The sequence below is a fragment of the Amblyomma americanum genome, chromosome 3 (genome assembly GCF_052857255.1).
Source record: "Amblyomma americanum isolate KBUSLIRL-KWMA chromosome 3, ASM5285725v1, whole genome shotgun sequence".
NCBI classification, from domain to species: Eukaryota; Metazoa; Arthropoda; class Arachnida; order Ixodida; family Ixodidae; genus Amblyomma; species Amblyomma americanum.
Genome location: NC_135499.1, coordinates 72,435,031 through 72,447,515, shown reverse-complemented (window position 1 = coordinate 72,447,515; position 12,485 = coordinate 72,435,031). Strand labels below are relative to the sequence as shown.

At 44.4% G+C, this 12,485-nt stretch overlaps 1 protein-coding gene across 2 annotated transcripts in view; it reads right to left on the bottom strand.

The window, feature by feature from the left end:
- Hmt-1 (ABC transporter ATP-binding protein/permease Hmt-1) overlaps positions 1 to 12,485 on the bottom strand; it is a 76,173-nt gene that overhangs the window by 14,593 nt on the left and 49,095 nt on the right. For both annotated transcript variants that reach the window (XM_077657474.1, XM_077657473.1), the window contains 3 exons: positions 8,001 to 8,058; positions 4,103 to 4,207; positions 1,671 to 1,744 (listed from right to left, as the gene is read on the bottom strand). In XM_077657474.1, the coding sequence (XP_077513600.1) occupies positions 1,671 to 1,744; positions 4,103 to 4,207; positions 8,001 to 8,058 (237 nt within the window). The remainder of the gene's footprint in view (positions 1 to 1,670; positions 1,745 to 4,102; positions 4,208 to 8,000; positions 8,059 to 12,485) is intronic.

Below are 12,485 nucleotides of genomic sequence, written 5' to 3'. Positions count from 1 at the left end.
TGCGATGGAATGAAAAATAGCATGCATGCACTTCTGTACGCTGCTGCTGGGGTGCCCAGCAAAGCACCATGATAGCATGTGATAGAGCGACATAGAGGTGCCCAGAAAAGTTTTTGGAATGCCAAAATCACAAAGACACTAAGTTCCCATGCAGCACTATCGCTCCCTTCATGGCTGCATCCTCACACAGCATAGCAGTTATGCTTTCCTGTAATTGTCATGTTCCATAAGCTTCTGTGGGCATATGTACAATTTGGTTTATCTCAGAGTGCCAGGTTATCTAGGCTCATGGGGTGTCAGTAGTGTCGAAGCAAGGGAAGGTTTCTCCGGCATGGAACAGGTTGGCAGTGTATGATAAGCATACTCTGTTAAGAGGAATGCTAGTTTACAAATTTCTACTTCAGTAAAACCTCATTAATTTGACCCCTGTTAATTTAGAAAACTGGATATAATTTGCATACACCGTCCGGGACTGTCAAACACATGTACCATTCTATGTTGTGAAACTATCGTTAATTATGAGGAATTTAGACAGTTGGTGGAGCTCGCATGTGCCCAGGGCGCCGGAGATGGCATGATGATGATGTGTGAGTGACTATGGCACGAGTGAAGCTGGTCTCCAAATGACATCCAAAGGTTCCGTACTCATGCTTATGATCACCAGGCAAGAAGGTATGATGGGATATTTTTTTTTTGTTTGTTCTGTGCTGTGCTCCACCATTTTCGCTTTTGTTTTTGTTACATGCACGCTGCAGACCATGCTGTCAGCGTTCTTTGTGTTGTAGCAGAGCCTGTCATCATTTCACACCATGTCCTGTGCACATATGCAGAGTGTTTTTTTTTTCACAGTGTGCATGTGTACAGGAGCAGGGGGTTAGGCTACTGATGCAGTGACTGTCCTAGAGGACATACGTAATTATGTATTGGTTCCATTGATAGCGTACGTGCACTGCACCATTTGGTGGAACTGCGAAAAATAGCTGTTGCCATGCAGATTTCTCACATGAAGCAGTCAATGCTTCAAGAATTTTTAACTTTAAAAAATAAATGCATGCTGATATGAGACATTTCGTTGTTTTTTAAATGAAAACGCATTATATGGTTATGTCGTGTCAGCAAAAAGTATCCCCACAGCACACGGACTTAGCTTTCTTCCATCAAAATGCGGCCGACCCCCGTCCGGTTCAAACCCAGGAACTCCGGATCAGTAGCTGGGTGCCCTAACCACTGAGCCATTGCGGCGGGTAAGCAGACAAGTGCAATCCTGTATTTTTTTTCGGTCCCCCCCATAACTGGACCTGCATTTTTTTTTTCAGTCCCCCGATAATTCGACATTCATGTCATGTCAATTCGGGCATTTTCACTCGTCCCATGAAATCTTAATTACGAGCGTTTACAGTACAAATATGTAAGGGTGTCTGATAAATACAGGCACATTGCAACACATCGAATCTGCAACTGTTCAGTTGTATTGCAGGGAGCAGCAAAGGTGAGGGGATTAATTTTTATTTAGCCACGAGCTCCCGTGAAGTTTAGTGTATATCACATCATTTCCTTTTTTTTTAACTTCGAGCTGCATGCAGGCAAAAAGATTTCAGCGAATAATCTGGCTGTCAAACATGAAACGTGTTGAAATACAGGAAGCTTCTGCTACATGGCAGACGACTAACCTGATGGTGTTGTTGAACAGCACCGTGTCTTGGGGCACCACGCCAATCACCTGGCGCAGGGACTTCTGCTTCACCTGCATGCATGGCGAGCATGCGACGGCACTCACCACAGGCCCGCAGCGTTACAGCCAGGAGTAAGAGAAAAACTACAAAGACAAACTACGTAATGCAGTGCAGCTACGTGAAGTGATGAAGAAGAGTTCTCTTGAAGGCATTTGTGCGAGCTGAAGCTCTGGTGGGCAGTTCTGAACATCGCTCGCTTTTGCAGCAAAGCCCAAAATGAACCTGTTTGAAGTTTTATTTAGGCTGGTTGATCTATTATACCAACGTAGGAAAATGGTACAAAAGATGGATACAAGTCCAGAAAACATATAAAATGGTGCACCCCTCTATCTCACTTTTGTGTCATTTTACTTCATTGAACTAAATGAATATTACTTTTTTCAGCACATATCAATTGAGTAAGATTGCAAGCAGATACTTCTAACAGCTAAACGTTACTCAAATAGGAGTACATTTAGCTAAAATTTTCAGTGCATGTTTTATTTAACTGATTTTGAAGGGTGTGTGAATATTCGAAATTTCAAATATGAATTGAATTTGTCTGACATTTATTTTCTATTCGTATTCAACAAAATTATATTTGAGAATTTCCAAATATTCGCCAGCAATTGTACATCGTCCTAACTTTCAGAGATTTGAACATGGAAAACCAGAATATCTAGGCAAATTATTCAATGATCAAGTTTAAAGTGCCAGGAAAGCAATACAAAGGTGTCCTCTTAAATTTATTCTCCAGCGTGGGCTTTCCCACATACGACACTTGATGTGTTTGAACAACATGGCCCACCACCCGTTTCGAACAATCACAATGCGAAAGCACGCTGTTCAACTTTGATCCTTCCATAATATGTTACATACTTAACGCCCACACCCGTGGCATTCGTCTTGTCGCTTTCATAACTCAGCTAGCATGAGATCCACCATCTTGTTTTGGTCAAATGTGATATGCAGAAAGCCCACTTGCGGAACTTTGCAGCATGAGGCTCCTGAAGGGACGAGTTGAGACGTCACAGCAGGGCAAGCGATCGTGTAAAAATCCTACCTGTTGCATGGTGCATTAAAACCTGTGAACCTCTTAAATGCGCGTAATGGCAGGCGTGACGACTACTGGAGGGCTCCTCTCGCTAGGCCATAAATAATCTGTGCATGTTGTTTCCGTTTTTGAGGTTCGCTGCTAGCCCCCGGTGATGGCAGCTGTCGGCCAGCAAGTTTTCCGGCCGTCTGAACCCAGCTCTGCGCCGCTTTCAGACGCCGACTGGCGCATCGCTGGTCACTTCGTCTTTCTTTTTAAAAGCAATCTTGGCGTTCTAACGCCAATGTGCGATACTCCTCGCTTATATCGCTTATATGGAGCCTCCTCATTAGGCTTCACCACATTTTCGCATTTTCAATTCTTTTATTTCAGGGAAGCGGGGAATTTCATAAATCGACGTTCGGATAATCCAGGCATTTCTTCTGGTCCCTTGAAATCTGAATTAAGAAGTTTTACTAGCCATCACGTTATTTTTAGTTGCCAAACATTTGTCATTTCATGGATTCATACTGTTACGCTGTCTAATCAAGTAGTATATATTTTGTCCGCATCATGCTTTTTTTATATGATGCTGAGTCAGTCTAGCTTAGCTTATTCCAGTTGCAAAGTCCTACACTATCTTGAAAAATAAAAAAAGTAAGGGCAACAACATTGACGTGTTTATCTTTCTCTGAAATAATTCTTTTTTTGCTGAAAAGACATTCAGTATTCGATTCGATACTCGAAGCTATTTTTTTCTTCATATTCGCATTTGATTCGTATTCGAAAATTTCAATATTCTCACACATCTACTGATTTTGCACGTCATCTACATATTGAATGAATTCCTACTGTGTACATTAGGCGCTCTTGTGCTATTCTCGCAACAAATATGTGCTAAAATGTCTGCTGATAGCAGAAAAGAAAATGAAGGGACACTATGGATCTTAAGGACCTTACTGATACTACTAGACTTAATTTAAGCAAGTTATGAAATTAATTATGGCCCACCTGGAAAAGCCAATGGAGCCATGGACCACCAGAAACTCTCGGTATGCGCAAGCGCTCACAGTACTACCATTGCTTTGTTAATCTGTTACTACTGCCTCATCATCACTACTTTGTAGCGTAAGTACTAGGAGGAGCTCCGTGCCCCATAGACAAGCACAGATTTGGACATCACGTTAGGGGCTTGAAGAAAGGGTGCATTTTTGAAAAGGCAAGAGGGAGTGGGCGGCTGGCTTCACTGATTCATTCAAATGCTGTTGACAGGCTGTTGGCTATACTGCTCGGATGACACAAATCGTGCAAGAGCATTTGCAATGTTGCCTCTCAGACAAGACATGCGGCCACTGACCCTACTGACGTCCTGGTCGTCAATGGTGATGCTGCCCTCTTGGACGTCATACAACCGGAACAGCAGCCGCACGATGGTGCTCTTGCCGGCACCTGATGGACCAACCTGGGACAGCACGTGGACACATATTTGCCCAAACCGCAATGCCCCGAAAAAGATGACACGTGAAATTTAAAGAAGCTGCTTAGCTTCCTCTTGTTCTTTTTGCATAAAGCACTGGAGGAAATGTTGGCAAATGTACCTACTCCATCATGGATGTATTGAAAACTATACAAAATTCTCAACACAATTGTCTGCTTCCGACACTTCAGGACAGTGTGCACAAATTAAAGCATTTGATGGAACTATGAAAAATTGGCGTTATCGCATAGTTTTTTTTTTAAAGGAGACCATTATCCACCTTTTTACCAAATAAATTTGACTTTCACGCGAACAGTTTTTAGCTGTTTTTAAAGGGCCATTCGATAATTAGTAATTTGGACGTTTTTCCGCTCCCTTGAAGTCCGACTTAACAAGGTTTTCCGCTCCCTTGAAGTCCGAATTAACAAGGTTTTACTGCACCTGCTTTTTATGCTCACCAAGACACTTTTATGATGCTGTAAATGCATCAAAACAAAATAAAACGTCAGCTCACACAGAAACATTCAGTAAAACTACAGTATCTACACAAAAATGACAATAATTTTTTTTGCTCTGTTCATCAGTTTCAGAGCAGACCTCACGTTGCATTCAAAAACAAGATATGAATTTTTAATTCTACAATATCTATTTTTTTCTCACTGCTCCTTGAGACAGCTACAGCGGCCTTCACCACCAGAAGTGTGAGCTGACAGAAGAAGCCAGCTTTACGGCACTCTCGGGGGAAGCACAGCTAGTATGGGCATTGTATGTGGCAAAGAAAGTAGAGAGAAGGTGACCTGGGACTCTGAGGAGAAGGTACTGAAAGGCTCTGTTACACCTGATGACATCGCAGGCATTTCTGAAGTGCTGCTTCTCAAATAATATTGATGTACTTGCAGCTTTCGTATTTTTATGTGCTGTTTCTGTTTTTTCCAAGCTCTCTGCTGTGGCTGGTTTGAGCAGGCCAAGATTGTGACATAAACATAATTTTTTTTATTTCCGTGAGGCCACAAACTCCCCCACCCCCCCAACTTCCCCACTTAATATTAGTGTATGTACGGTGTACTGAATGCGTTCAGCTACAGCTAAGGCATCTGTAAAGTTGTGTGGTTGCATGGTGCACAAAAATAACCCCTGACAAATCCTCATCGTGTGACTTCGTGTCCCTGAATAGCAATAAACAGCAAACTTCTATAGGCAGGCTAATTTCATATGGTAACTGAAGCGGGCAACAACTATTTGATTTTGTCAAAAAAAAAAAAAAACACTGCTCCGAGTTCGTGCCTGGTGGTGGCTCTGATTCATAGCACATGGTGAAGAAGAGAATGCATCCGAGTTCCGTGCACACTTGTCACTAGAGGCTGCTTTTAGGGGTTAACTTCTGAAGTCACAGCCTATGGAGACACGAACAAAATGGTTTGTGAGAAACAGTGGAGTAAAAATTGGCTGTGGTTTAGTTTTGGTTAAACCTGGTGAGAAGCGAAAGAAACCTCCGACTCTGCGTCGCTGGTTAGACGTACCGCCTGAAGTACTTTCTGCTGTTTCTTCGCAGTAGCACTCTTCCGTCGTTTCTCGACGCGTGTCGCACGTTATTCTTCTGTCTCTTCGGCACTGCGTTTCTTCCTAGCCTCATTGAAACATTGATGCTTCGCTTTCCGATGCACTGTCACGGCAGGACGTTCTTCCTCCTCCATCGCAAAACCAGTTTCTACTCCCGCCGGCTCGGCGTTGGTATATATATTCAGCTCTCCATTGACGTCACTGACGGTGGCTCTGCCCCAGTTGTCATGCAGAGTATCTATCTCCATGACTGATATGCTTGTTTACTAAAAATCCTTTTATATGATGTCACCGTCATACAGCATTGCAAGTTGTCCCAGCTCTTCAACCTTCGAGCTTGACTTCTGAGAGATTTGAGGGGCAGCCCACCATCTTGGTTTGGCATATATGCGCCACCGTGGCCTACATGACTTTGCTCTACAGTTCGACTTCTAAAGCTTTTCAAGTTCATAAACAGAACTACACTACCCTCTTGAAAACCTGGCGTAGTGAAGCTTTCGCTGCAATAGATTATTTTAAGCACAAAAGGCTATAGTACCTTCTCTAGTCTTGCTGGACCTAAGGTTGTGTGCACTATTATTAGAAAAAAAAAAGAAAAACCTCCTTAACCCTCTACTGCCCAGTATCATGAATTCATGATGTACAGTTTGCATGCCCTGTACTCATTACTACTGCATTTATCGGAGCATTATTCAAATTTTTCCCTGGTTTTTTCATTGGTGCATCTTATACAATGGTGCAACATATGTATGGCAAAGAATGACGTGCCACGGCATGGCATCTTTTGCAGTGCCCACTGCCTAGTGACTATGTTTGAAAAGATAATCAATGCGTGAAAGAGAAAAACATCGGTACCAGAGAGTTTTACCGTCACACTAATTTTACCATCACACCAAAATCCGCTTCTGCAGAGACCCAGCTGCACCTGTGCAGTGGCAGGTGTGCGCTCCTTGGGGCCATCTGTGCAAGTGCAGATAGCTCCCTGCCAAAGCGGATCACAGAGCGAAATGTGGATTGTACTATGCTACAAATTTAAAAAAAAATGTTATCCTATGGGTAGAATCACATAATCTAGTCAGAACTGGACTGGATGCGGTGGCGGCACTAAGCCATATTCTTGAAAGTCTAGATTTCAGTGCTGCATGCTATGAATTCGCATGTGCCATGCACTGTTGCTCAACATGATGCTACCTGGGCGGCGAAGAAGCTAAGACGAGAAATTCAAACTGCATGACATTGAATATGTGCCAGAGAATGGGAACTGGACAGCTCGGAGACAGTTCAACGTGAGTGAAAAAAATTATCTGGCTCTAAAACAAACCTACGAGGGCATTCTGGTCATTGAAGGCAACAAAAAAAGGCAGGTCGCAAAAAGAAAACATGCTTGTCAGAGGCCAAGGATCATCTATGCATGGCAGCTGCCAGAAAAGTGCATTTTTGTCCCACTCTCTGACAAAGGGATCTCCGGTGTTTTTGTAATGCTTGCCGAATGAACAGGTTCGTCTTCTACAGAGGTGCACCTTATGCACAATTTTTTTTTTCGAAAAAACTGCTGTTCACAAGAGAGTGCAACTTTAAACAGGTGTGCCTTATAGACTGGAAGATACAGTACATGCAGCAGCATACAAAGCTTGATGTCAATATGTTTTCAGTATGCAATGTTTTCTGGTCAGGATATTTGGCATCACTGTGAGCAAGGTGTATATAGGAAAAGGCAGTGCTAATGTGCGACTTCCAGACAGCATCCAACAAATCCTCGTCTGCCATTTTCTGGAAAGTTTTGCTGGGAAAATAGGAAGACATTTGTTGGATAAAAAATCATTTACTGTCTCTTTTGATTTCTTCTTGCACACAACTTGAACTAGCAGCAGAAATGGAACAAATGCTAACTCTTGCCAAGTGGCGACATGCCGACGTTGGAAATTTCAGCGGCGAACAAAGCTTTGATAATAGCTTTTGAGTGTGTGTATTATAGTGAGCATATTGTAGAGGTGAAGGTTTTTTTCTTCATAATTTTGGCATTAAAGGGTCAAGGCACAGACAGGCAAAGTGACCCTAGTGCACACTCATTTCTGCATATCACAGGCAATGAACTGTTGCTGCAACCTTGAAATATGACCCTCAGTAGGGCCCACTGGTACATAGGCAGTGAACAAAAGTGCAGTAAAAAGACTTCTCCTTTCCGCCTCCCATCGCTGTTAGCAGGAGTGCGACTTACCAGGGCGACGGTTCGACCTGCAGGAACCACAAAGCTGACGTTTTTGAGTATTGGCCGCCTGCAAGATTGAACGCAAGCATGAGCACAGAGCAGTAGCGTTCTTCAATTACGCTAGTACTGAAATTCTGCTGAAAAAAATGGGCCACCTCATGAAGCTGCTACTTGGTAATTAGCAGTCCCCCGAGAGCCACCTATCGGCAAAAAAATGGCCCCAAGGATCTGTTCTCACGGCGGTGACTAGTACTGTCAATTAGCCTTAAACAACATGTTTTGAAACACAGGTGACATGATGAAGCAGGGCTCTGAATTATGGGCTAATCAGAACACTCAGTCTTGAAGCACACAACCTAATGGCAATTATGAAACTCTCATCATTGAATGGCTTCACTGCAGAAGCTTACCCTTCAAAGATTGAGCCTATAATAAACTATATAATATCATAATAAAACATCTAATATAATATATAATAAAACACTGTAAGACAGTCAATTGCGGTTTGTTGCCCCAGCGGCCAGTGCCAATGAAGCAGAAAAAGCAGACGGAAGACGAAGCTGACGAAGTTCAGTTTTGGCGCTCACGAACGCTTGACTACTGAGCTGCGGTGTGCTAACTAAGATTGTGGCCGTCCACATTTATTGTTTGCTTTGCCTCTTTACACTTGGTGAAGGTGCGGGGTAGAGGCTGGTGAGTGAGTGGCAGTGTAGGGGCGAGTTGCGGCTGAGGGAAGACAGTGTCAAGTGCTGCATAAGCAGGAACAACCGGCTGAGGTCACGGCCGGACGACAGCTTATGTCAGCGGAGCAGTGACCACCAGAGGGGGTGGATTAGCGGGCGGCAGGACCTCTGCAACCTGCTCCTGTATGACACGCTGTATCGAAGGCAACAGCGATGGCGTTGGGGTGGGTGGGCAGGTAACCAACGATAACTGGCGGGCGACCTCCTCCCGCACAAACTGCTGGATGTGCTGAAGGAGCCTACAGCCAAGCTCGAAAGTGTGTCCGGGCAAATGGTACAGTGGGTAACAAGACGCTGTTTTCGGAGCTCGTCATAGATCTGACACAAAGAAACGACGTCGAAGACGGTTTGAGAATTTTTGGACACTATCTGAAATGCGTCGTCCTCAATCCCTTTAGGAATGTGTATGATTTTGTCAGCGTCACTCATGGATGGATTCAGTGGCTCGCATAAATCAAAGACATTCTCGATATAGCTTGTGAAATTTTCGCAGTTCTGCTGGGTCCGACAGCGCAACCGTTGTTCAGCGTGTTTTTGGACAGCGGGGCGGCCGAAGACGTTGGCCAGGCTGGTTTAAAGGGCCGCCCAGGTAGAAAAATCGGCTTCGTGGTTGCGAAACCACAAGTTGGTGACGTCGGTCAGATAAAAGATGGTGTTCATGAGCTTAACGATGTCATCCCATTTGTTGTAGGTGTTCATGCATTCGTAGGAGGCAAGCCAGTCTTCTATGTCGGTATAACGATGTCATCCCATTTGTTGTAGGTGTTCATGCATTCGTAGGAGGCAAGCCAGTCTTCTATGTCGGTATCGTCCATGCCGCTGAAGAGCGCAGGGTCGCGCTGTCGCACGGGACCGGAACAGACGACAGTGGCGGGAACAGTTTGGGCGCCGTTCTTGCTCAGCGGAAACCTGGCTTCAATGAGTACGTCGTTGCCTATGCAAGCCGTGCACTCACAAAAGCGGAGATTAAAGCGGCCAGTGCCGACGAAGCAGAAAAAGCAAGACAGAAGACGAAGCTGACGAAGTTAAGTTTTGCGCTCACGAACGCTGGACTACTGAGCTGCGCTGTGCTAACAAAGATTGTGTCCTACCACATTTATTGTTTGCTTTGCCTCTTTACAACACATAATATACATACAAAACATCACCCCTGGTGATTCCTGGCACCAACATCTGCATTAAAAAACTTTGAGAGAATAGGTAATCAATCATAGTGTCACAAATGTGCAGTTAAACTAGTAGGCTTAAGACAAGGATGTGCAAAGATTCCAAATTTTGAATATGAATAAAATATGTCTTCATATTCAATTCGAGAAATCAATATTTGAGAATTTCTGAATATTCAATGGCAGCTGACTTTCACAAATCCGACTGTGGTGAAACCACAGTATCGGGCAATTACCCAATGATCGCGATTAAAGTGCCAGGAAAACAGTACAAAGGTATCCTATCTGCCATCTTCGCAATTAACTGCGTGAATCGGTCACATTCAGACGCTGCAAACCTTGAACCTCATGCTAAATTCTGCAAGTGGGCTTTCCCACATGTCACACTTCAAAACAAGATGGCCCATCACCTGCTTTGAACAACTGCAACACTATAGCATGAGATTTTTTTGTTTTATCCTTTCATTTTGTGTTACATGAAGGATGGATAGCTGGGCAAGTTTCAGTAATAGTTCATTGTGGATGGCATGGCACAGCACAGCAATAGAAGATAACAGAGATGAGCACTGCGAGAGAAGTAGAAGACGACCCCTGTCAGACCCCTATTGCAGCGCTCACCTCTGTTGTCGTCTACTTCAGCCTTTCACCACACAGTGGATTGTCCTGCATGCTCAATGCCCGCACCTAATGGCACTCATCCTGTCGCTTTCTCAAATATTCTAGCATGAGCTCTGCCATCCTGCTTGAACAAATGGTGCACTATGATGAACTTGAAAGACCATTTGCGGAATTTTGCCTGGGGCTCCTGAAGGCAGAGTTGAGGTACCGCTACCAGGGAAAGGGTAAAAATCGCTCCTGTTGGATGATGCACTGCAGCCCGTGCACCTCTGACGTGCGGGTGATAGCAGGTGTGACGACGATATGGGGGGCGCCTTCTGCTAGGCCAAAAAACAGGACGGCCATGTGGTTTTAGTTTCTGAGTTTCGCCACTAGCTGTGGCTGTCAGCTGCGCGTTTGCCAGCTGTCTGAACCCAGCTGCGTGCTGCTTTCATACACCAGCTGGCTGGCACATTGCAGGTCATTTCTTTTCCTTTGCAGGAACAGTCTCGCCATTCTGACACCAGCGTACATTCCCTCCTCTTATGTCTTCGTTGTTCTTCTAGCACGCTGAAACTGTCCGGCCATTATGGGCTGTTCACTCTTTGCGTGATGGAGCCTCCTCACAAGGTTTCACTGCATTTTCGGCAGTTTTTTTTTTTTTTTTTTCAGCGGCAGAGGGCTGTTTGATAACTTGGCTTTCAGATAACTTGGACATTTCTTTCGGTCCACTGAAGTCCCTCTTTATCAGGTTTTACTACTCAACATGTTATTTTAAGTTACCCTCCCCACATCACCAAAAAGGTGGTGCAGGCTCGTGGGAGTGCTCGAAGAGTTCGAATTAATAAGCTTTCACTGTAAATGTTTATTTTATAAGCGCCCAAGCATTGGGTGTGACGAAAATGTAAGCATCAGTGGTATACCTTCCACAATCGCTGTTCTTGGCACATCAAGTAGTGAACATGTACCTTTTCTTGCTTGTGCCCGTAACTTACAAAGCAATGGAAATCTGCACTCTATGTTGTTCGGTAAGAAACTACTAGGTGGTCCATAAGTAAAGAACAAAGTGATATTCATGTACAACAAGGATTTGAGGGACACCCCAACATCCCCCAAAGGAAAAGAACAAAGACATCTTCCATCGCAAAAGTAATTGCAATGAGCACATTTCTTGGCAAAAAGGCACTTTGGAATTGGTATAGTCTTTTTTTTTGCCACCTCTTTTTCTTTCTCTTCCACGGTGACCACATTGTCTTTTTTGCTTTCCCAGTGGCTCCAAGCGTCCAAAGGTGGACACCTAGCTATAGTCGTGTGGTACAGGCTCTGAATACATATGGCCATCTTTGTCTCACTCTTATGTCACTAACACTGCAGTGCGAGCATATTCAAATGAATGAGCAGGTGCAGCTCACGTCTTCCTTTCACTTCAGGCGACATAGATGCGGCACTGATATCTGACCCTCTGAACGCAGTGAAAATTTAAAATCCAGCTCAGCCCTAAATGTGTAAGCACCAAGTCAACATAACAGGTGCACTCTGCACCCACGCGCCTTTTTGTTTGCGCGCTGCCGGGATCTGACAATGTCAAATCGCTGTGCAGCGGGTAGGCCAGCACCAAATTCTGCCTTCCCTACCCACACCTGCAAGAGCGCTTTCCTGCACCTTCACGCGAAAACGCGGGGAAGCTCTCCTGTGGGGTAGTTTTCTTGCCAAGAAGCCTTCTTTAATTTTTTTTTCTCTGGCTTTCCTCGGGTGCCTTGCAGACGGTCCACGAGTGCCACTGCGAGGAGTTGTCATGGTTCATGGTTGCTGCTAAGTTCGTCATAACCGAAGGTCACGGCAAACAGCTCATCTTAAGAGGATTTTGTTATCCCGAGCATATAAGAAACTGATTTCAATGTTCTCATATTGCTCGTCTCATCCGAGAATTCATCTTAGCCACGTTCGTCTTAATGGGAGTCTCTAAAACCAGGAAACCTGAGATACAG